A 24936-nucleotide genomic window follows, 5' to 3' on the forward strand; every position below is an offset into this window, starting at 1 on the left:
TAGAGTCTATGGATTCTTCAATTACATTGAGCTGATTTCTGACGTGCTGTTCCTTCTTTTTCTGTAGTGTATTTCTGTATTGTTTTAGTGATTCACCATAGTGAAGGCGTAGGCTCAGATTTTCTGTTTCTCTATCCTTTTGGTTGGATAAGTTTCTCAATTTCTTTCTTAGGTTTTTGCATTCTTCATCAAATCATTTGTCATTGTTGTTCATTTTCTTTGGTTTTCTGTTTGACATTTTTAGATTTGATAGGGAAGCTGAGAGGTCAAATATACTGTTTTGGTTTTCTACTGCCAAGTTTACACCTTCACCATTACATCGGAATGTTTTGTCCAGGAAGTTGTCTAAAAGGGATTGAATTTGTTGTTGCCTAATTGTTTTTTGGTAGGTTTCCACACTACTTTCCTTCCATCTATAACATTTCTTAATATTACTCAGTTCCTTTGGCTTTGATGCCTCATGATTGAGTATTGCTCCGTTCAAGTAGACTGTGATTTTGCTGTGATCTGATAGGGGTGTCAGTGGGCTGACTGTGAACGCTCTGAGAGATTCTGGGTTGAGGTCAGTGATAAAATAGTCTACAGTACAACTGCCAAGAGATGAGCTATAGGTGTACCTACCATAGGAGTCTCGAAGCCTACCATTGACTATGTACATACCCAACATGCGACAGAGCTGCAGGAGTTGTGACCCGTTTTTGTTGATTATGTTGTCGTAGTTGTGCCTAGTGGGGCATATGGGGCAGGGAATGCTGTCACCTCCAGATAGGTGTTTGTCCCCCTGTTTGCTGAGGGTGTCAGGTTCTTGTCCGGTTCTGGCATTTAGGTTGCCACACACTAATACATGTCCCTGGGCCTGGAAATTATTTATTTTCCCCTCCAGGATGGAGAAGTTGTCTTCATTAAAGTATTGGGATTCTAGTGAGGGGATATAAGTAACACACAGGAGGACATTTTTCTCTGTTGAGATAATTTCCTTTTGATTGTAAAATGTTCCTGTTTTTATTAATTTAATAGAATGAGTTATGTCTGCACTATACCAAATTAGTATACCCCGAGTGTCACGCCTGCTCCCGCTCTTCCCCCCTGGCGCCCGAGGGTGCCAAGCTCCCTAGCATTGCGCACTCCTGTCATCATCATTACGCACACCTGCCATTCCCCTGTCACACGCGTTGGCGATTATTGGACTCATCTCGACTCAATCACCTCTGTCATTACCTTCCCTATATCTGTCTGGTTAGTCGCTGTTCCCTGCTTCAGCATTAATTGTCATTTGTCTTTGTTTACGTGTGTGCTGACGCTGTTCTTGTTCTGTTACCTGTCTGTTCCTGATTAAATGTTTGACTCCCCGTACCTGCTTCTCATCTCCAGTGTCAGCCCTTACACTGAGTCCCTTCCCTGTTTCACACCTGGTAGTTTGGCAGATTGGAATACCAAGGGGGCAACCAGTTAGTCTATCTCCTCTGAACCATGTTTCTTGTAGGATGACAATTTCTGTATTTCCGTAGTCCAGGTTCCTGCTCTTTAGGCCAAAGGCAGGTGACCTCAGGCTTGGATATTCTCACTCTCTCTCGCTATATATACAGTGGGGAGAACAAGTATTTGATACACTGCCGATTTTGCAGGTTTTCCTACTTACAAAGCATGTAGAGGTCTGTAATTTTTATCATAGGTACACTTAAACCGTGAGAGACGGAATCTAAAACAAAAATCCAGAAAATCACATTGTATGACTTTTAAGTAATTAATTAGCATTTTATTGCATGACATAAGTATTTGATACATCAGAAAAGCAGAACTTAATATTTGGTACAGAAAGCTTTGTTACAGAGATCATATGTTTCCTGTAGTTCTTGACCAGTTTTGCACACACTGCAGCAGGGATATTGGCCCACTCCTCCATACAGACCTTCTCCGGATCCTTCAGGTTTCGGGGCTGTCGCTGGGCAATACAGACTTTCAGCTCCCTCCAAAGATTTTCTATTGGGTTCAGGTCTGGAGACTGGCTAGGCCACTCCAGGACCTTGAGATGCTTCTTACTGAGCCACTCCTTAGTTGCCCTAGCTGTGTGTTTGGGTCGTTGTCATGCTGGAAGACCCAGCCATGACCCATCTTCAATGCTCTTACTGAGGGAAGGAGGTTGTTGGCCAAGATCTCGCGATACATGACCCCATCCATCCTCCCCTCAATACAGTGCAGTCGTCCTGTCCCCTTTGCAGAAAAGCATCCCCAAAGATTGATGTTTCCTCCTCCATGCTTCACGGTTGGGATGGTGTTCTTGGGGTTGTACTCATCCTTCTTCTTCCTCCAAACACGGCGAGTGGAGTTTAGACCAAAAAGCTCTATTTTTGTCTCATCAGACCACATAACCTTCTCCCATTCCTCCTCTGGATCATCCAGATGGTCATTGGCATGCGCTGGCTTGAGCAGGGGGACCTTGCGTGCGCTGCAGGATTTTAATCCATGACGGCGTAGTGTGTTACTAATGGTTTTCTTTGAGACTGTGGTCCCAGCTCTCTTCAGGTCATTGACCAGGTCCTGCCGTCTAGTTCTGGGCTGATCCCTCACCTTCCTCATGATCGTTGATGCCCCACGAGGTGAGATCTTGCATGGAGCCCCAGACGGAGGATGATTGACCGTCATCTTGAACTTCTTCCATTTTCTAATAATTGCTCCAACAGTTGTTGCCTTCTCACCAAGCTGCTTGCCAACTGTCCTGTAGCCCACCCCAGCCTTGTGCAGGTCTACAATGTTATCCCTGATGTCCTTACACAGCTCTCTGGTCTTGGCCATTGTGGAGAAGTTGGAGTCTGTTTGATTGAGTGTGTGGACAGGTGTCTTTTATACAGGTAACGAGTTCAAACAGGTGCAGTTAATACAGGTAATGAGTGGAGAACAGGGAGAATTCTTAAAGAAAAACTAACAGGTCTGTGAGGTTCAGAATTCTTACTGGTTGGTAGGTGATCAAATACTTATGTCATGCAATAAAATGCAAATTAATTACTTAAAAATCATACAATGTGATTTTTGTTTTAGATTCCGTCTCTCACAGTTGAAGTGTACCTATGATAAAAATTACAGACCTCTACATGCTTTGTAAGCAGGAAATCGTGCAAAATCGGCAGTGTATCAAATACTTGTTCTCCCCACTGGATATATATATACTGTATATATTGATGGCGCCGAAGAACACGGCTGACGTTTTACATTCTCCCAGCCAATTGTGCAATTTTGTCATTTCTTTTGCTTCCTGTGTAACTTATTTTTTTACTTATTGTGTACATAATGTAGCTGCTACTGTGTCTTATGACCGAAAATAACTTCTGGACATCAGGACAGCGATTACTCACCGCGGACTGGTAGAAACGAATAGAAGGAGAAGGATATCCTGCTTTCACTGGAACAGGCCCAGATCCTTTAACGAGCCCGGATAGAAAGAGAAGGATATCCTGCTTTCACTGGAACAGGCCCAGATCCTTTAACGAGGATAGAAGGAGAAGGATATCCTGCTTTCACTGGAACAGGCCCAGATCCTTTAACGAGCCCGGATAGAAGGAGAAAGATATCCTGCTTTCACTGGAACAGGCCCAGATCCTTTAACGAGCCCGGATAGAAGGAGAAGGATATCCTGCTTTCACTGGAACAGGCCCAGATCCACACCTTTTGCATGGAGAAAAGACGCCGAAATGAGGCAGCAGATCGGGCACCCTTCTGAGAATTCGGAGGTCAGCGAGTAAACTACAAAGCCTTCCATTCTTCTTGCTAACATGCAATCATTGGAAAATAAAATTGATTAGCCTTGAATTAAGGATGACAGAAAGTTCCAGATGCACAAATATCATACCCCCAAGACATTCTAACCTATCTCCATTACAATAACAGGGGAAGTTAGCATTTTTGGGGGGTATGATATTTATGCCTTTGTAACTTTCTCACTCATCATTATTCACGATTCATTCAGGATTATCTGTAATCATGGTAGCATCAGCATTAATGTGGAAGTGTTTAGAAACATATTCTGTTCTTATTTACAATAAAAGTGACTCCAAAATGACAAAATACATTATTTACCATTAATTTCTATTGGGCCCCCCAAAACCTGAAACACAACCAAAACAAACAGAAAATGCATCCAACAAATTTGTAGAGTCACAAGCTTGATGTAGACTTGTGATATGTGATATGAATATGGGACCAAATACTAAACTTTTGACTACTTTAATAGACATAATTGAATTTGTCCCAATACTTTTGGTCCCCTAAAATGGGGGGGACTTTGTACAAAAAGTGATGTAAATTTTAAATCCAAAGTGCTGGAGTACAGAGCCAAAACAAAACAAAACATTGTCACCTCCCCAATACTTTTTGAGCTCACTGTGTATTGGAGGCGTGGCTTAGTGGGAGCTGAATCAAATCTGGTTCCCCTACAGCAGGGGTTCCCAAACTTTTTTGGACACAACCCCATGTTGATGTCTCAAAATTCTCGCGACCCCATGTTGATGTCTCAAAATTCTCAGTATTGGTTCAGGGCAACCGCAAACAGTTTCAGCTAGACTTTCTCCTAATCAAAGAAATAGCTCAGCAGGAGAAGCTTTCCCTTGTGAAAGATACCCCCACTCAGAGTGGGTCAGACCAGACCTCTTCGTTTAAAAATCCACACACGAGCAACCCCAAGTGGAAAGTCAACCTCCCAGCACAGAGCACTACTCCCTCATTGAAATGAGGGATACATTAACCCAGCTGGAGGTAAGGCAGGTGGAGCTGGAACAGTGGCAGAAAACCTGACCACTGTGACTGACCCAAACTTAAGGAAAGCTTTGACTATGTACAGACTTAGTGAGCATAGTCTTGCTATTGAGAAAGGCCACCGTAGGCAGACCTGGCTCTCAAGAGAAGACAGGCTATGGGGACACTGCCCACAAAATGAGGTGGAATCTGAGCTGCACTTCCTAACCTCCTGCCACCTGTGTGACCATATTAGAGACACATATTTGCCTCAGATTACACAGATCCTAATAGAATTCAAAAACAAACCCAATTTTGATCATCTCCAAATCTACTGGGTGACATACCACAGTGTGCCATCACAGCATCAATATTTGTCACCTGTTGCCACAAGAAAAGGGCAGCCAGTGAAGAACAAACACCATTGTAAATACAACCCATATTTATGCTTATTTATTTTCCCTTGTGTACTTTAACCATTTGCACATCGTTACAACACTGTATATATACATAATATGACATTTGAAATGTCTTTATTCTTTTGGAACTTCTGTGAGTGTAATGTTCATTTTCATTTTTTATTTCACTTTTGCATATTATCTACTTCATTTGCTTTGGCAATGTTAACATATGTTTCCCATGCCAATAAAACGCCTTGTATTGAATTGATTTCAGAGTTCCCAGTTCCGAATTCCCAGTTGTTTTGAACGTGGCATTTAATGCAAAATTCCGTAGTGACCCGTGAATGCATTAGATTACATGACAGCTCGATCAGCTGTTCGATTCCACTTACCGGCATGTCAACTGAGACAGGATCACAGTCAAACGGATTGTGAAGTATGTCCCAAAGTGCTCTTCCAAACGTTGGAGGTGAGCAGTCAACACCCGCGTGGGACACACAGTGATGCTGTTTTCTGTTAGAAACATGCACTGCCGAGGGAAAGGGGCTCGCGTTTGAAAGACTCTCCAATTAGAATTCTTCCCTCTGAATACACTGATTCGGTCACTCATCTGTAGAATGTTTTTGTATTTTCCCTGCATGCATATCTCCACATAGTTTTGCGAAAAGGCGTGCGCGCAGCTGCAGTATATCTCCGAGTTCTGTGCTCAGCTCTTTTGCCGCCAATTGCTATCTATCATACAATGCGTCAATATAGCAGAGGGAGACTCATTCATAACTAGAGTGCAGAGGCTTGACCGCTGTCCCACCATAGATGGAGCCCCATCTGTGCAAAAACCCACCATTCGATCTCATGGACTCTGTTTATCGTCAATGTGGCCACACAGCACATTGAACATCCCCTGTGCCGTTTCATGCTCGGGAATCGTGAGACAGAAAAATAGGTCCTCGTGAATAGCATCCCCCGACATGTATCGCAAACAAAAGTCAATGCACGGGCATCTCGGCCCTCACAGCTAATGTCCGTTTGGAGAGCATAAACCGGGGAGTTTTGAGTCGTTCAGTCAGTTTCCTCTTGATTGCTAACAATAGCATACATTCTTCGTATAACAGTGTTATCTGACGAAGGCATTGATTTGAGTTTCTGTGCCTCCGTCTCCTTACACATTGTATTCACCTTATTAATTGTGGCCGGTATTATCCAAGTCTCTGCAGTAGTGTGTGGTTTCATAACGTAGCAGGCCTAGCCATTCACGGTGGGAATGACTCAAGTGCAATGGTCAAGTACGTTCCTATCCCATGATCTAAGGGCGCTCTCTGGTTGAATTAGATCTTTTAGATCGGAATCATTTTCATTTAGATGTGTAAGGTATTATAATATGGGGCCGCGACCCCAGTTTGGGAACCACTTCCCTTTTAAAAACTTTATTTTTTTTAACCTTTAACTAGGCATGTCAGTTAACAACACATTCTTATTTACAATGACGCCTACACGGACCAAACGCGGACTACGCAGGGTCAATAGTGCCCTGCCCTATGGGACTCCCAATCACAGCTGGTTGTGATACATACCTTCAGGGTCACTGTGACTATTGGTTGGAGTAATGACTACAAAATCACATTAAGTAACTATATTCAGATACACTATATTACCAAAAGTATGTGGACACCTGCTCAGCAAACATCTCATTCCAAAATCATGGGCATTAATATGGAGTTGGTCCCTCCTTTGGTGCTATGAACAGCTGCCACTCTTCTGGGAAGGCTTTCCACTAGATGTTGGAACATTGCTGCGAGGACTTGCTTCTATTCAGCCACAAGAGCATTAGTGAGGTTGGGCACTGATGTTGGGTGATTAGGCCTGGTTCACAGTCGGATTCTTCCCAAAGGTGTTCGATGGGGTTAAGGTCATGGGTCTCTTTGGAAGTCGCTAGTGAGTGTTGCAACCAAGAACAGACGATTTTAACACGCTTCAGCACACATCGGTCCCAAACAGCAACTCATTTGAAGGGGTGTCCACATACTTGTGTATATATAGTATATATTAAAAGGTGCACTATGCAGAAATTGCACCCACATTTCCTGGTTGCTCAAATTCAAATGGTTTGCCTAATTTCGGTTAATGTGACAAAACAAATAAGAATATTTTTGAAATGTATGTACAATCGAAACTGCTGTGAAATACCTTTTCCATAACCATAAATATTGTATTCCCAGCTGTTTAAAGCTGGTGTACAAAACCGAAAGTAAAAGATGCAAAAACTTAGAACAGGAAGTGCACATAGAACAGATCAACCGCTTCCTAGACTTGCTTTCAATGAGAATGCCAGATCTATAACTCAAATGTGTATGTGAATTTGGTCAGGTCGCACAAAAAGCTAGGTTTACTGTCATTGGCTTAGGGTGGTTGGGCTATGGTTAGGGGCATTGGGCTAGGGTTGTTGGGCTATGGTTAGGGTTGTTGGGCTACGTTTAGGGTCATTGGGCTAGGGTTATTGGGATAGGGTTAGGGGCATTGGGTTAGGGTTGTTGGGCTACGGTTAGGGTTGTTGGGCTAGGGTTAGGGTTGTTGGGCTAGGGTTAGGGTTGTTGGGCTAGGGTTAGGGTTGTTGGGCTAGGGTTAGGGTTGTTGCCTGTCTGTGTCCGGGCTACTGCTGCCTGCCTGCTGCCTGTAGCTGGTGGATGACATTATGGGTCTGACATAATCGCACACAGTGATGGGACTGAATCTGCTTTGCATGAGGTGGCTTGGAGAGAGAGAAAGACAGAGAGAGCGAGAGAGAGAGAGAAAGATGAGAAAGAGGGAAGGGACTGAGATAGAGAGACAGATGGAGACAAAGAGTGGTTGTGTGTGTGAGAGAGAGAGAGATACAGAAAAATAGAAGGGGGAGTTTGAGAGAGGGAGAGAGAGAGTGCGACTAGAGCCAGCGAGAGGGAGCTGGGGAACGTTGGAGCGGACTGGACAGATGCTGGTACCCCTATGGTCCAGGGCCAGGCGTGCAACATGGAGGAGCAGCATCAAGTCCAGCACAGCTTCTTCAAGAAGGTGGACGTCCCAGACCATGTCCACTACATCGTGGCCTTCTTCGTGTGTATCATTGGAACACTGGGGGTGACTGGGAACGCATTGGTCATGTTCGCTTTCTGGAGGTTAGTGACTGGCTGAGGGAAAGCATGGGGGATGATTTGTTACAGTTTTACAGTCGCTCAGAGAGTCTATCATGAATGAGGAGAATACAATGCTGTGGTCTTTTTTTTTTTGTTCTATCAAATTCAATGAAATATTATTTGGAGCTCTTTCAAAGTTAATTTACATTTCCACGGGGTATTGTTTGTCAACATTGTGTGATATTTACTTCCTTCTCTGTTAGTTAGAATTGATTTGGCCTCAGTGGTCTTGTTCATTTCTATTGATGTTACCAAAGTGAGAGGATGGGAGCCAAATGTGGTCATTTTCAAGGAATGGAAGGGACTGAATGAACATTGCAATATGGGATATGCAACAGGTAGTGCAAGATAATGGTGCGTGCAGTGTGATGTGCTGTCTAATGATTTTCCATATGATGCCGAATTTAGAAAATCTATTTGAATTCTACTCCTGGGGACAGGACCTAAATAAAGAAAATTCAGCACGATAAGCTCTGGCTGCTGACTGAAATGCAGTTGTTTGTGCACTCCATTAGCCTGTAGCCACAGCTGCTCTCTGTGCTCCATTTATGGAAGCTTAAAGAGGCAATCTGCAGTTCAAACAAGAACGATGCGGCACCACGCCTCTGTTTTGGTAAAAACCTGAGGAATAGGGCTGAAGAAATGTAACCACTCTCAGATTCATAGACAGAACTATGGATGCAAGGACTGACCATCCATGATATCAAAACTATAGTTTTTTTTACCATGTTTTCAGGATATGCAGTGTTTGTTTACATTTACATTGACATATACTTTCAGGTAAAACAAGCTTATATTTTGTGATCTGATGAGGTATGACAGTTGAACTAAGCAGATGAGGCATTTATAAGTTACATTCTTCAAGAACCAATGGGTATACTGTATATCATGAATTTAAAGTCCAAAAATGCCCAACGCAACGTTAACTCACTGAGGAGAGATGAGGTCCAGTTAACAGTTAACAGTTCCTGAAAAAGGAGGAAAAAAGCATCCCGGGGCATAAACATGACTATTGCATTTGATTTTGTCGTAAGTTACTTGGATATTTTTAAAATTGCATTGCTGGACTTTAGAGGGAATAGGCTTACATTTTGTTCCCTGCCCAACACATATTTTAAGGGTAAAAAAAACAGCATGCCTAACCATATTTATGGTTTACACTTTGTCCAAGTTTATTTTTTCTTTATAGAGCAAAGTAATATTCTGCATTGCATAGCACAGGACTGGTTTTCTTGCTGTATAACATAGTAAAGTACCCCTGCTATATAACATAGTAAAGTACCCCTGCTGTAAAACACAGTAAAGTACCCCTGCTATAAAACATAGTAAAGTACCCCTGCTATAAAACATAGTAAAGGACCCCTGCTATAAAACATAGTAAAGTACCCCTGCTATAAAACATAGTGAAGTACCCCTGCTATAAAACATAGTAAAGTACCCCTGCTGTATAACATAGTAAAGTACCCCTGCTATAAAACATAGTAAAGTACCCCTGCTATAAAACATAGCAAAGTACCCCTGCTATATAACATAGTAAAGTACCCCTGCTGTAAAACACAGTAAAGTACCCCTGCTATAAAACATAGTAAAGTACCCCTGCTATAAAACATAGTAAAGGACCCCTGCTATAAAACATAGTAAAGTACCCCTGCTATAAAACATAGTGAAGTACCCCTGCTATAAAACATAGTAAAGTACCCCTGCTGTATAACATAGTAAAGTACCCCTGCTATAAAACATAGTAAAGTACCCCTGCTATAAAAAATAGTAAAGGACCCCTGCTATAAAACATAGTAAAGTACCCCTGCTATAAAACATAGTAAAGTACCCCTGCTATATAACATAGTAAAGTACCCCTGCTGTAAAACACAGTAAAGTACCCCTGCTGTAAAACACAGTAAAGTACCCCTGCTATAAAACATAGTAAAGGACCCCTGCTATAAAACATAGTAAAGTACCCCTGCTGTAAAACATAGTAAAGCACCCCTGCTGTAAAACATAGTAAAGTACCCCTGCTATAAAACATAGTAAAGTACCCCTGCTATAAAACATAGTAAAGTACCCCTGCTATAAAACATAGTAAAGTAACCCTGCTATAAAACATAGTAAAGTAACCCTGCTATAAAACATAGTAAAGCTATAAAACATAGTAAAGCACCCCTACTATAAAACATAGTAAAGTATCCCTGCTGTAAAACATATAGTAAAGCACCCTGCTATAAAACATAGTAAAGTACCCTGCTATAAAACATAGTAAAGTGCCCCTATAAAACATAGTAAAGTACCCCTGCTATAAAACATAGTAAAGTACCCCTGCTATAAAACACAGTAAAGTGCCCCTGCTGTAAAACATAGTAAAGTACCCGTGCTATAAAACATAGTAAAGTACCCCTGCTGTAAAACATAGTAAAGTACCCCTGCTATAAAACACAGTAAAGTACCCCTGCTATAAAACATAGTAAAGCACCCCTGCTATAAAACATAGTAAAGCACCCCTGCTATAAAACATAGTAAAGTACCCCTGCTGTATAACATAGTAAAGTACCCCTGCTATAAAACATAGTAAAGTACCCCTGCTATAAAACATAGTAAAGTGCCCCTGCTGTAAAACATAGTAAAGCACCCCTGCTATAAAACAAAATTACACTGTAGCTGGCAACTCTGTTTACCAGTATGTTACTGTACATGTACAGAGACATTTTGTAATGTGTAGTCAACTTGTCATTGTCCTGTATTGCCAGAATTATAAGTCTTCGGCCTGTTCTTATAACTAGTCTCATCAATCATTTTCAGACTTGATCAATTATTCAAGTTGTCATTAAACACCTTCTTATTAGTGTAATTTATTAATTCATTACACTCAGGTGTCAATCGAACCAATTGTTTTGGGACAACAACAAAAAAGAGGCTGTCTAGACTCATTTTAGATTTACAGCATCATTAGATATACTGTGTGTACGTATAACTAGGTATAAAGTCACAGATAGTAAACAGTAGCAGCAGCATATGTGATGAGTCAAAAAAGGCCTTTCTCTGACACCGCCTGGTGTAAAGGTCCTGGATGGCAGATAGATTGGCCCCAGTGACGTACTGGGCCGTACGCACTACCCTCTGTAGTGCCTTGCGGTCGGAAGCCAAGCAGTTGCCATATCAAGCGGTGATGCAGCCAGTCAAGATGCTCTCACTGGTGCAGCTGTAGAACTTTTAGAGGATCTGAAGGGCTTTGCCATATATTTTCAGCCTCCTGGAAGAGGAGCCCTCTTCACGACTGTGTTGGTGTGTTTGGACCATGATAGGTCCTTAAGGATGTGGCCACCGAGAAACTTAAAGCTCTCCCCTACAGCCTCATTGATGTGAATGGGGGTGTGCTCGGCCCTCCGTTTCCTGTAGTCCACGATCAACTCCTTTGTCTTGCTGACATTGAGGCAGAGGTTGTTGTCCTGGCACCACACTGCCAGGTCTCAGACTTCCACCATATAGGCTGTCTCATCGTCGTCTGTGATCAGACTACCATTGTCGTGCAGAGTGGAGTGCAATAGAGATAGTGTCTGTTGGGGCAGTATGTGAATTGAAGTGGGTCTAGGGTGTTTGGGATGATGGTCTTGATGTGAGCCATGACCAGCCTTTCAAAGTATAATAATAATATAATCATTTAGACAGGTTACCATGGTGTTCTCGGGCACAGGGACTATGGTTGTCTGCTGAAACATGTAGGTATTACAGACTGGGTCAGGGAGAGGTTGAAAATGTCAGTGAAGACACTTGCTAGCTGGTCAACGCATGCTCTGAGTATGCGTCCTGGTAATTATTCTGGCCCTGTGGCCTTGTGAATGTCAACCTGTTTATGTCAACCTGTGAATGTCCTGGTAATTAGTCTGGCCCTGTGGCCTTGTGAATGTCAACCTGTGAATGTCAACCTGTCTTACATCGGCTACGGAGAGCATGATCACATAGTCATCCAGAACAGCTGGTGCTCTCACCCATGGTTCAGTTTTGTTTTCTCGAATCGAGCATAGAATACATTTAGTATATCTGCGTCCCTGGGCAGCTTGTGGCTGGGTTTCCCATTGTAATCTGTGCATCAGAGCTTGTGTGGTAATATTTGATCTTAGTCCTGTATTGACGCTTTGCCTGTTTGATGGTTTGTCAGGAAGGCGTAGCAGGATTTTTTTATAAGCGTCCGGATCTGTGTCCCGCTCCTTGGAAGCGGGCAGCTCTAGCATTTAGCTCAATGCGGATGTTGACTGTAATCCATGGCTTCTGTTTGGGGTATGTATGTACGGTCACTGCCATCATCGGTTTGTGATGACAGTTATGAAAAATATACTATAGATGAAAACTCTCTTGGTAAATAGTATAGTCTACTGCTTATCATGAGGCATTCTAACTCAGGTGAGCAGAACCTCAAGATTTAATATTAGAGATTGTGCACTAGCTGTTGTTAACAGAGAGACATGTACCACCCCCATTGACCCGACTCTGCCGTCCTGTCCTGCTAATGCATAGAAAAAACAGCTTCAGTCCCTGCTCAGCCATGTTTCAGAGAAACATAGGATATTGCAGTTCTTCAGGTCTTGTTGATAGGATTGTCTCAAAACGGAGCTCGTCCATTTTGTTCTCCAGAGATTGTACATTCCCCAATAGAACAGAGGGTAGAGGTGGATTATTTACTCGTCGCTGTAGTTTAATCAACCCGCACGTCAGCCTTTATGTCACAGTCTCTTCCGAGTGTCGGGGATCAGGGCCTGGTCCGGTGTGAGCAGTGTGTCCTGTGCTGCCGCCTCATTGAAGTAGAAATCTTCATCCAAATTGATGTTAGCGATCGCTGTTCTGATGTCCAGAAGCTCTTTTTGGTCAAAGGAAACCATGGCGGAAACATTATGTACAAAAACAAGTTACGGTCAGTGCAAAAAAATACACAAAATGGCAGAAGCCCATAAAACATCCGCTATACATTTCAGACCTGGGTTCAAATACATGTGTAGGTTTATGTATAACATGATGTATTTATGTTTATGTCTAACAGTATGTATTTATGTTTATGTCTAACAGTATGTATTTATGTTCATGTATAACAGTATGTATTAGTACTTGAAGTAGTTGTAAATACATTCCAACATTTAACTACTAGTTTTTTCAAACAATCGTTGTCTAAATACTTCCTTAAATACAGTAAATAGTAGTTGAACCCAGGTCTGGTAGCCATTGCTACTATTGCTTGTTAGAAGCAGTGGGGTACAGCACTTAAGTAAAAATACTTTAAAGTACTGTTTAAGTAGTTTTTTTGGAGTAGCTGTACTTTACGTAACTAAATCCCCATATACTACCCACCACTGCGACCTGTATGCTCTTGTTGGCTGGCCCTCGCTTCATATTCGTCGCCATATTCGTCGCCAAACCAGATCACTGAAGCTGGAGACTCATATCTCCCTCACTAACTTTAAGCATCAGCTGTCAGAGCAGCTCTCAGATCACTGCATCTGTACATAGCCCATCTGTAAATAGCCCATCCAACTACCTCATCCCCATATTGTTATTTATTTATTCATTTTTTGCTCTTTTGCACCCCAGTATCTCTACTTGCACATTCATCTTCTGCACATCTATCACTCCAGCGTTTAATTGCTAAATTGTAATTACTTCGCCACCATGGCCTATTTATTGCCTTACCTCCCTAATCTCACCTCATTTGCACACACTGTATATAGATTTTTTCCCCTATTATGTTATTGACTGTATGTTTGTTTATTCCATGTGTAACTCCATGTGTTGTTGTTTGTGTCACACTGCTTTGCTTTATCTTGGCCAGGTCGCAGTTGTAAATGAGAACTTGTTCTCAACTGACCTACCTGGTTAAATAAAGGTGAAATATTTTCTTTTTTTAAATACTCAACTACATTCCTAATGAAAGTAATGTACTTTTTACTACATACATTTTCCCTGACACCCAAAAGTACTTACATTTTGAATGGTTAGCAGGACAGAAAAATGGTCCAATGCACACACTTATCAAGAGAACATCCCTGGTCATCCCTACTGCTTCTGATCTGGCAGACTGACTAAACAGAGAACATCCCTGGTCATCCCTACTGTTTCTGATCTGGCAGACTGACTAAACAGAGAACATCCCTGGTCATCCCTACTGTTTCTGATCTGGCAGACTGACTAAACAGAGAACATCCCTGGTCATCCCTACTGCTTCTGATCTGGCAGACTCACTAAACAGAGAACATCCCTGGTCATCCCTACTGTTTCTGATCTGGCAGACTGACTAAACAGAGAACATCCCTGGTCATCCCTACTGCTTCTGATCTGGCAGACTCACTAAACAGAGAACATCCCTGGTCATCCCTACTGCTTCTGATCTGGCAGACTGACTAAACAGAGAACATCCCTGGTCATCCCTACTGCTTCTGATCTGGCAGACTCACTAAACAGAGAACATCCCTGGGCTTCTGATCTGGCAGACTCACTAAACAGAGAACATCCCTGGTCATCCCTACTGCTTCTGATCTGGCAGACTCACTAAACAGAGAACATCCCTGGTCATCCCTACTGCTTCTGATCTGGCAGACTCACTAAACAGAGAACATCCCTGGTCATCCCTACTGCTTCTGATCTGGCAGACTGACTAAACAGAGAACATCCCTGGTCATCCCTACTGCTTCTGATCTGGCAGACTCACTAAACAGAGAACATCCCTGGTCATCCCTACTGCTTCTGATCTGGCAGACTGACTAAACAGAGAACATCCCTGGTCATCCCTACTGCTTCTGATCTGGCAGACTGACTAAACAGAGAACATCCCTGGTCATCCCTACTGCTTCTGATCTGGCAGACTGACTAAACAGAGAACATCCCTGGTCATCCCTACTGCTTCTGATCTGGCAGACTCACTAAACAGAGAACATCCCTGGTCATCCCTACTGCTTCTGATCTGGCAGACTGACTAAACAGAGAACATCCCTGGTCATCCCTACTGTTTCTGATCTGGCAGACTGACTAAACAGAGAACATCCCTGGTCATCCCTACTGTTTCTGATCTGGCAGACTGACTAAACAGAGAACATCCCTGGTCATCCCTACTGTTTCTGATCTGGCAGACTGACTAAACAGAGAACATCCCTGGTCATCCCTACTGCTTCTGATCTGGCAGACTGACTAAACAGAGAACATCCCTGGTCATCCCTACTGTTTCTGATCTGGCAGACTCACTAAACAGAGAACATCCCTGGTCATCCCTACTGCTTCTGATCTGGCAGACTGACTAAACAGAGAACATCCCTGGTCATCCCTACTGCTTCTGATCTGGCAGACTCACTAAACAGAGAACATCCCTGGTCATCCCTACTGTTTCTGATCTGGCAGACTGACTAAACAGAGAACATCCCTGGTCATCCCTACTGTTTCTGATCTGGCAGACTGACTAAACAGAGAACATCCCTGGTCATCCCTACTGCTTCTGATCTGGCAGACTGACTAAACAGAGAACATCCCTGGTCATCCCTACTGTTTCTGATCTGGCAGACTGACTAAACAGAGAACATCCCTGGTCATCCCTACTGCTTCTGATCTGGCAGACTCACTAAACAGAGAACATCCCTGGTCATCCCTACTGCTTCTGATCTGGCAGACTCACTAAACAGAGAACATCCCTGGTCATCCCTACTGCTTCTGATCTGGCAGACTGACTAAACAGAGAACATCCCTGGTCATCCCTACTGCTTCTGATCTGGCAGACTCACTAAACAGAGAACATCCCTGGTCATCCCTACTGCTTCTGATCTGGCAGACTCACTAAACAGAGAACATCCCTGGTCATCCCTACTGCTTCTGATCTGGATCTGGCAGACTCACTAAACAGAGAACATCCCTGGTCATCCCTACTGCTTCTGATCTGGCAGACTCACTAAACAGAGAACATCCCTGGTCATCCCAGATCTGGCAGACTGACTAAACAGAGAACATCCCTGGTCATCCCTACTGCTTCTGATCTGGCAGACTCACTAAACAGAGAACATCCCTGGTCATCCCTACTGCTTCTGATCTGGCAGACTGACTAAACAGAGAACATCCCTGGTCATCCCTACTGCTTCTGATCTGGCAGACTGACTAAACAGAGAACATCCCTGGTCATCCCTACTGCTTCTGATCTGGCAGACTGACTAAACAGAGAACATCCCTGGTCATCCCTACTGCTTCTGATCTGGCAGACTCACTAAACAGAGAACATCCCTGGTCATCCCTACTGCTTCTGATCTGGCAGACTGACTAAACAGAGAACATCCCTGGTCATCCCTACTGTTTCTGATCTGGCAGACTGACTAAACAGAGAACATCCCTGGTCATCCCTACTGTTTCTGATCTGGCAGACTGACTAAACAGAGAACATCCCTGGTCATCCTACTGTTTCTGATCTGGCAGACTGACTAAACAGAGAACATCCCTGGTCATCCCTACTGCTTCTGATCTGGCAGACTGACTAAACAGAGAACATCCCTGGTCATCCCTACTGTTTCTGATCTGGCAGACTCTAAACAGAGAACATCCCTGGTCATCCCTACTGCTTCTGATCTGGCAGACTGACTAAACAGAGAACATCCCTGGTCACATCCTGATCTGCAGACTCACTCATCCCCATCCCTACTGTTTCTGATCTGGCAGACTGACTAAACAGAGAACATCCCTGGTCATCCCTACTGTTTCTGATCTGGCAGACTGACTAAACAGAGAACATCCCTGGTCATCCCTACTGCTTCTGATCTGGCAGACTGACTAAACAGAGAACATCCCTGGTCATCCCTACTGTTTCTGATCTGGCAGACTGACTAAACAGAGAACATCCCTGGTCATCCCACTGCTTCTGATCTGGCAGACTTAAACAGAGAACATCCCTGGTCATCCCTACTGCTTCTGATCTGGCAGACTGACTAAACAGAGAACATCCCTGGTCATCCCTCCTTCTGATCTGGCAGACTGACTAAACAGAGAACATCCCTGGTCATCCCTACTGTTTCTGATCTGGCAGACTGACTAAACAGAGAACATCCCTGGTCATCCCTACTGTTTCTGATCTCAGACTGACTAAACAGAGAACATCCCTGGTCATCCCTACTGTTTCTGATCTGGCAGACTCACTAAACAGAGAACATCCCTGGTCATCCCTACTGTTTCTGATCTGGCAGACTGACTAAACAGAGAACATCCCTGGTCATCATCTGGCAGACTGACTAAACAGAGAACATGTCATCCCTACTCTGGCAGACTCTGGACAGTCATCCCTACTGTTTCTGATCTGGCAGACTGAAAACAGAGAACATCCCTGGTCATCCCTACTGTTTCTGATCTGGCGGACTGACTAAACAGAGAACATCCCTGGTCATCCCTACTGTTTCTGATCTGGCAGACTCACTAAACAGAGAACATCCCTGGTCATCCCTACTGTTTCTGATCTGGCAGACTGACTAAACAGAGAACATCCCTGGTCATCCCTACTGTTTCTGATCTGGCGGACTGACTAAACAGAGAACATCCCTGGTCATCCCTACTGTTTCTGATCTGGCAGACTCACTAAACAGAGAACATCCCTGGTCATCCCTACTGTTTCTGATCTGGCAGACTGACTAAACAGAGAACATCCCTGGTCATCCCTACTGTTTCTGATCTGGCGGACTGACTAAACAGAGAACATCCCTGGTCATCCCTACTGTTTCTGATCTGGCAGACTCACTAAACAGAGAACATCCCTGGTCATCCCTACTGTTTCTGATCTGGCAGACTGACTAAACAGAGAACATCCCTGGTCATCCCTACTGTTTCTGATCTGGCAGACTCACTAAACACAAATGCTCCGTTTGTAAAAAAATTCTGAGTGTTGGAGTGTGTCCCTGGCTATTCGTAAAATGTTCAAATCATGAAAATCGTGCTGTTTGGTTTGCTTAATATAAGGAATGTGAAACGATTTATACTTTTACTTTTGATACTTAAATATATTTTTAGCACTAACATTTACTTTTCAAACTTAAGTAGATTTAAAACTAAATACTTTTAGACTTACTCAAGTACTATTTTACTGGGTGACTTTCACTTTAGTGATTAAAGTATATTTACTTTTACTCAGGTATAACAATTGGGTACTTGTTCCACCACTGGATATAAGGACCATGCATGTTAGTACATTTGGTCAAGAAAAGTTGGTCATGCATGATAAGTTTATGCTCTGATCCAGAAAGAGTATTGCCGACCTACTCTTCCCCTGGTCTTGTCTATTATTTTATTGAAGTTAATTGATTTCTGAAATTAGGTCAGGTCCCAAGGTAGAAGGTATTACCCGAAAGCTTTTATATTTCAGCCCCTCCTCCAGATTAAATGGCCTCTTCGAACAATTGTTCCATACATGGTGCTGCATGCATTCATTAAGTCAGAACACAGTCACGTACGTATACACTGCTGCTAATCTGTTCATTATCCATGCATAGTCACTTCACCCCTACCTACATGTATATATTACCTCGACTAACCTGTACCCCGCACACTGACTCTGTACTGGTCCCCCTGTATATAGCCTCGTTATTGTTATTTTATTGTGTTACTTTTTAATCTTTTTTTTAAACTTGACTTTATTTGGTAAATATTTTTTCATAACTCTTCTTGAACTGCACTGTTGGTTAAAAGGGCTTGTAAGTAAGCATTTCACGGTAAGATTTACACATTGTATTCGGCGCATGTGACAAATAAAGTTTGATTTGATGCACTCTATAAAAGAAAGGGGGCAGTAGGAGTGGTGACATTTTACTGTGGATGAGGATCGTTGACAGACTGTTTTCATGTGTTGTGTACCTCCATTCAAGTTGATTTGCCAAATTTTCATAGAGTTTAGTGTCATATTGGCTTAGATATCATGGTAGGGCGATTTGAATTTAACAGTTAGCTTCAACCAACAGCTATTGTCGTGCCTATAATACATATTTTATAAATTGATACAATTTTTAAATATATATATATATAATAAAAATGTCCTTGGAGATTTAAGACTTATAGTGACCCATTAATCAGAGAGTAGGGGATGTATTAAGGGACGGGGTGATCATGTGAAAAGATTTTAGCCACCTCAAGCTCAACCAGTGCTTGTTGAGTGGATGTCCAAATGTAGGCCCTCACATTGTATTACATTCTTACACAACGACAATAACAACAATGTTTTTGAATGATCTCAGCCACACATAATGAGCAAATTTATTGAATAAGGGCCCATCTTTATATGGATCTCTGATTTAATGCACTCCCAGCCTCTCGTCACGCGCTGTCCGTCTTTTACCGAAAACAACATACCAGGTTTTTTAACAGGGTGGTTAGCAGTTGAGTTTTAAGAGTATTACTTGTGGCTAGCTAGCTCAAATTGTAGACGTCAGATTAAAATGAGACCATAGCGTCCATAAAGTGATCATTGGAATAAAAAAATGATGAATTTACTAAATTTGACATGCATTAAGAACCAACGATGTGCTACCTTTTTGCAGCATTTGACAATGCTAACATCTCTTTTCAACTGAATCTCAGAGTTCTGTCAAACCGGGCCAGCAACTCAACAACACCATCCAGGCAGCAGCCAGCCATGATAGGAAGTGGTTCAGGACAAACCTAGGCTACTATAGATAGCTATATGTTGGTTCTCAAGCTGAGGTTAATCAATAAATGCATACAGATAATTGTCCAACTTGAAAAATGGGTTAGTTGTTGTTAGTGACCTGAATGTGGTTTTGTTTTGATTGGCTAACGTTAGGTACCCAGCAGCTGTAATGTTAGCCAACTAGCTAACGTAATGATACACCACAGATACTGGTATTTTATTAGGATCTCCATTAGCTGTTGCAAAAGCAGCAGCTACTCTTCCGGGGGTCCAGACAAAACATGAAACATAATACAGAACATCATTAAACAAGAACAGCTCAAGGACAGAACTACATACATTTGATAGATAGAATAAGATACCAGTCAGATCAGAGTTAAATGTTGGCTAGCTAGCTATATTTTATATATAAAAAAAGAATCGTCCTCTCACTGTCAACTGCGTTAATTTTCAGCAAACTTAACATGTGTAAATATTTGTATGAACATATTCAACATAAGATTTAACAACTGAGACATAAACTGAGCAAGTTCCACAGATGTGCGACTAACAAAAATGGAATAATGTGTCCCTGAACAAAGGGGGGTAGGGGGGTGAAAATCAAAAGTAACAGTCAGTATCTGGTGTGGCCACCAGCTGCATTAAGTACTGCAGTGCATCTCCTCCTCATGAATTGCACGAGATTTGTCAGTTCTTGTTGTGAGATTTTACCCCACTCTTCCACCAAGGCACCTGCAAGTTCCCAAACATTTCTGGAGGGAATAGCCCTCACCCTCCGATCCAACAGGTCCCAGACGTCCTCAATGGGATTGAGATCCGGGCTCTTCGCTGGCCATGGCAGAACACTGACATTCCTGTCTTGCAGGAAATCACGCACAGAATGAGCAGTATGGCTGGTGGCATTGTCATGCTGGAGGGTCATGTCAGGATGAGCCTGCAGGAAGGGTACCACGAGGGAGGAGGATGTCTTCCCTGTAACGCACAGCATTGAGATTGCCTGCAATGACAACAAGCTCAGTCCGATGATGCTGTGACACACCGCCCCAGACCATGATGGACCCTCCACCTCCAAATCAATCCCGCTCCAGAGTACAGGCCTCGGTGTAACGCTCATTCCTTCGACGATAAACGCGAATCCGACCATCACCCCTGGTGAGACAAAACCGCGACTCGACAGTGAAGAGCACTTTTTGCCTGTCCTGTCTGGTCCAACGACGTTAGGTTTGCGCCCATAGGCGACGTTGTTGCCGGTGATATCTGGTGAGGACCTGCCTTACAACAGGCCAACAAGCCCTCAGTCCAGCCTCTCAGCCTCTCTCAGCCTATTGCGGACAGTCTGAACACTGATGGAGGGATTGTGCGTTCCTGGTGTAACTCGGGCAGTTGTTGTTGCCATCCTGTACCTGTCCCGCAGCTGTGATGTTTGGATGTACCGATCCTGTGCAGGTGTTGTTACTCATGGTCTGCCACTGCGAGGATGATCAATCAATGAAATGTATTTATTTATAAAGCCCTTCTTACTTCAGCTGATCAGCTGTCACAAAGTGCTGTACAGAAACTCAGTCTAAAACCCCAAACAGCAAGCAATGCAGGTGTAGAAGCACGGTGGCTAGGAAAAACTCCCTAGAAAGGCCAGAACCTAGGAAGAAACCTAGAGAGGAACCAGGCTATGAGGGGTGGCCAGTCCTCTTCTGGCTATGCCGGGTGAAGATTATGACAGAACATGGCCAAGAAGTTCAAATGTTCATAGATTACCAGCAGGGTCAAATAATAATAATCACAGTGGTTGTTGAGGGTGCAACAGGTCAGCACCTCAGTAGTAAATGTCAGTTGGCTTTTCATAGCCGATCATTCAGAGTATCTCTACCGCTACTGCTGTCTCTAGAGAGTTGAAAACAGCAGGTCTTGGACAGGTAGCACGTCCGGTGAACAGGTCAGGGTTCTATCAGCTGTCCGTCCTGTCTCCCTGTAGCGCTGTCTTAGGCATCTCACAGTACGGACATTTGAAATGTATTGCCCTGGCCATATCTGCAGTCCTCATGCCTCCTTGCAGCATGCCTAAGGCAACGTTCACGCAGATGAGCAGGGACCCTGGGCATGCTTCTTTTGGTGTTTTTCAGAGTAGGTAGAAAGGCCTCTTTAGTGTCCTACGTTTTCATAACTGTGACCTTAATTGCCTACCATCTGTAAGCTTCTGCGCCGCAAGAATACGACCAAGGGAGGGTCCGAAAACGCATTGCCGATACTGTCATCGGATCTTAGAATGTGCCAACGATTCCCTTAATTTGTTCAGAGCACTTTTAATTGGGGGTAGTAAGAACACAATAATGCTTCTTTTTGCGCGACTGTCCTTGAAAGACATCATGTCTCAATTTGTTTTGGATTTGATCAATGGCAGTACTAATATGACCATCTGTGTACCCCCTCTACTTGAATGCAAATTCCTTCGATTCGACAGAATTGGCTGTAGGGCAAACTGTTTTTCAAAGGAAGTGGGCGACAGATCCTGTAAAGATCAGTGCATTGAACATTATCCTAACACAAGATCATAAGATCAAGGAAACTGATTTGACGTGTCAGATTGCATAGTAAATCTCAGGTGCTCAGAACAAGAGTTAGTAAAAGCATGGAACGCCTGGAGTTGTTTTGCATCACCCCTCCATAGAACAAAAATATCATTCATGTACCAACTCCAAATAATAAATGTTAGGCAGGAAAATATTTTTGAGACGATTGAGAATGGACTGTTTCTCCATGTAACCCACATACACATTAGCATAGTTAGGAGCCATGGGGGATCCCATAGCAGTACCCTTTGTCTGAATAAAGAAATCATTTAGAAACATTAAGTAGTTGTGTGTGAGTACTATTTCAGCTAATGTTATAATGCATGCATGGACGGTAGTTCATTAGGGTCACGTTGCAGTAGAAAATGTTCCATGACTTAAATACCGCCTTCATGTGGAATATTTGTGTATAGCGACTCAACAATAACTTACATCCTACCTTCTTCCACAAAGCATAGCTAGCTAGCTACCTAGCTAAGTAAAGTTCATAGTCAACACCAAACTGTGGGAATCTGCCACGCTGCTAATTTATAATACATCATGCAATGGGCATTGTTTCAGTTGGCCTTTGATGTTATTCAAAGGCAGCTTTTCCAATTGAAACGTGTGCTTTAATGAAAGGAAAACAAAGATGATGGTTTTCTCTTCCCTGAAAAAACAGATGGAGTCACGTGCAGATTTGAACTATAAAAGGCCAGCAAATTGATAGGATGACGTCCTATAAGTATCTTGGGATTTGGTTAGATGAAAAGTTGAATTTTAAACAGCATATTGATAACTTGACCAAGAAACTGAAGTTGAATTGGATTTCTATTGGGTTTGGGTTTCAGGAACAAATCTTACTTTTCAATGTTAGTCAGAAAATGTCTTGTTCAAAGCACTTAAAAAAAAATCAGTGCTGGATTATGGTGATATTGTCTATATGCAGGCCTCAAGTACCTCAAACTCTGGACACAGTGTATCACGGTGCTTTAAGATCTATTACTAATGCTAGATCACTGACCCATCACTGTGATCTGGATGCTATGTTGCAATAGAGCCCTCTCTCCACCAGGAGACTAAAGATAATTAATTAAACAATTGCTAATCTAATGTTAGCTACTCCGTCATTATAATCCAAATTTGCGCTGACTGATCAAAAGTGTCAAGTTACATTTCAGTGTCTTCAAAAAAAATGGAATTTGCCATCCACATTAGTAGCATCATTGCTTGCTAGTTCAACTGAACCTGTGTACAGTCCAAATACAATGCCATGCTTGCTAACTTGGTTAGAACTAACTCTATAAATGGCCTAACTGTATTCAGTGCATTCGGAAAGTATTCAGACCCCTTGACTTTTTCCACATTTTGTTACTCTACAGTCTTATTCTTAAATTGATTATATAGTTTTTTTCCTTCATCAATTTACATACAATACCACATAATGACAATGCAGAAACAGACATTCTTTTGCCATTTTTCCTAATGTAATAAAAATAAACAACTGAAATATCCCATTTACATAAGTATTCAGTCCCATTACTCAGTACTTTGTTGAAGCACCTTTGGCAGTGATTATAGACTTGAGTCTTCTTGGGTATGACGCTACAAGCTTGACAGACCTGTATTTGGGGAGATTCTCTCATTTTTCTCTGCAGAGCCTCTCAAAACCTGTCAGGTTGGATGGGGAGAGTCACTGCACAGCTATTTTCAGGTATCTCCAGAGACGTTCAATCAGGTTCAAGTCCGGGCTCTTGCTGGGCCACTCAAGGACATTCAGAGACTTGTCCCAAAGCCACTCCTGCATTGTCCTGGCTGTGTGCTTACGGTTGTTGTCCTGTTGGAAGGTGAATCTTCGCCCCAGTCTGAGGTCCTGAGCGCTCTGGAGCAGGTTTTCCTCTTGCTCCACTCATCTTTCCTTTGATCCTGACTAGTCTCCTAGTCCCTGACGCTGAAAAACATCCCCACAGCATGATGCTGCCACCACCACCATGCTTCACCATAGGGATGGTGCCAGGTTTCCTCCAGATGTGACGCTTGGCATTCAGACCAATAAGTTCAATCTTGGTTTCATCAGACCAGAGAATCTTGTTTCTCATGGTGTGGTCTGAGAGTCTTTAGGTGTCTTTTGGCAAACCCCAAGCAGCTGTCATGTGCCTCTTCATGAGGAGTGGCTTTCATCTGGCCACTCTACCATAAAGGCCTGATTTGGAGGAGTGCTGCAGAGATGACTGTCCTCTGGAAGGTTCTCCCATCTCCACAGAGGAACTCTGGAGCTCTGTCAGAGTGACAATTGGGTTGTTGGTCACCTCACTGACCAAGTACGTTCTCCCCTGATTGCTCAGTTTGGCCAGGCGGCCAGGTCTAGGATGAGTCTTGGTGGTTCCAAACTTCATCCATTTAAGGATGACAGAGGCCACTGTGTTCTCGGGGACCTTCAATGTTGAATACATGTTTTTGTACCCTTC

At 43.0% G+C, this 24936-nt stretch overlaps 1 protein-coding gene across 1 annotated transcript in view; it reads left to right on the plus strand.

Moving 5' to 3' along the window:
• Positions 1–7878: 7878 nt before the first annotated feature.
• Positions 7879–24936, plus strand: part of opn4xb (opsin 4xb) — a 37500-nt gene continuing 20442 nt past the window's right edge. The window contains exon 1 of the mRNA XM_029645590.2: positions 7879–8275. Coding sequence (XP_029501450.1) covers positions 8106–8275 — 170 coding nt within the window. The 5' untranslated portion in view covers positions 7879–8105. The remainder of the gene's footprint in view (positions 8276–24936) is intronic.

Source organism: Oncorhynchus nerka, linkage group LG27 (genome assembly GCF_034236695.1).
Source record: "Oncorhynchus nerka isolate Pitt River linkage group LG27, Oner_Uvic_2.0, whole genome shotgun sequence".
Lineage (NCBI taxonomy): Eukaryota > Metazoa > Chordata > Actinopteri > Salmoniformes > Salmonidae > Oncorhynchus > Oncorhynchus nerka.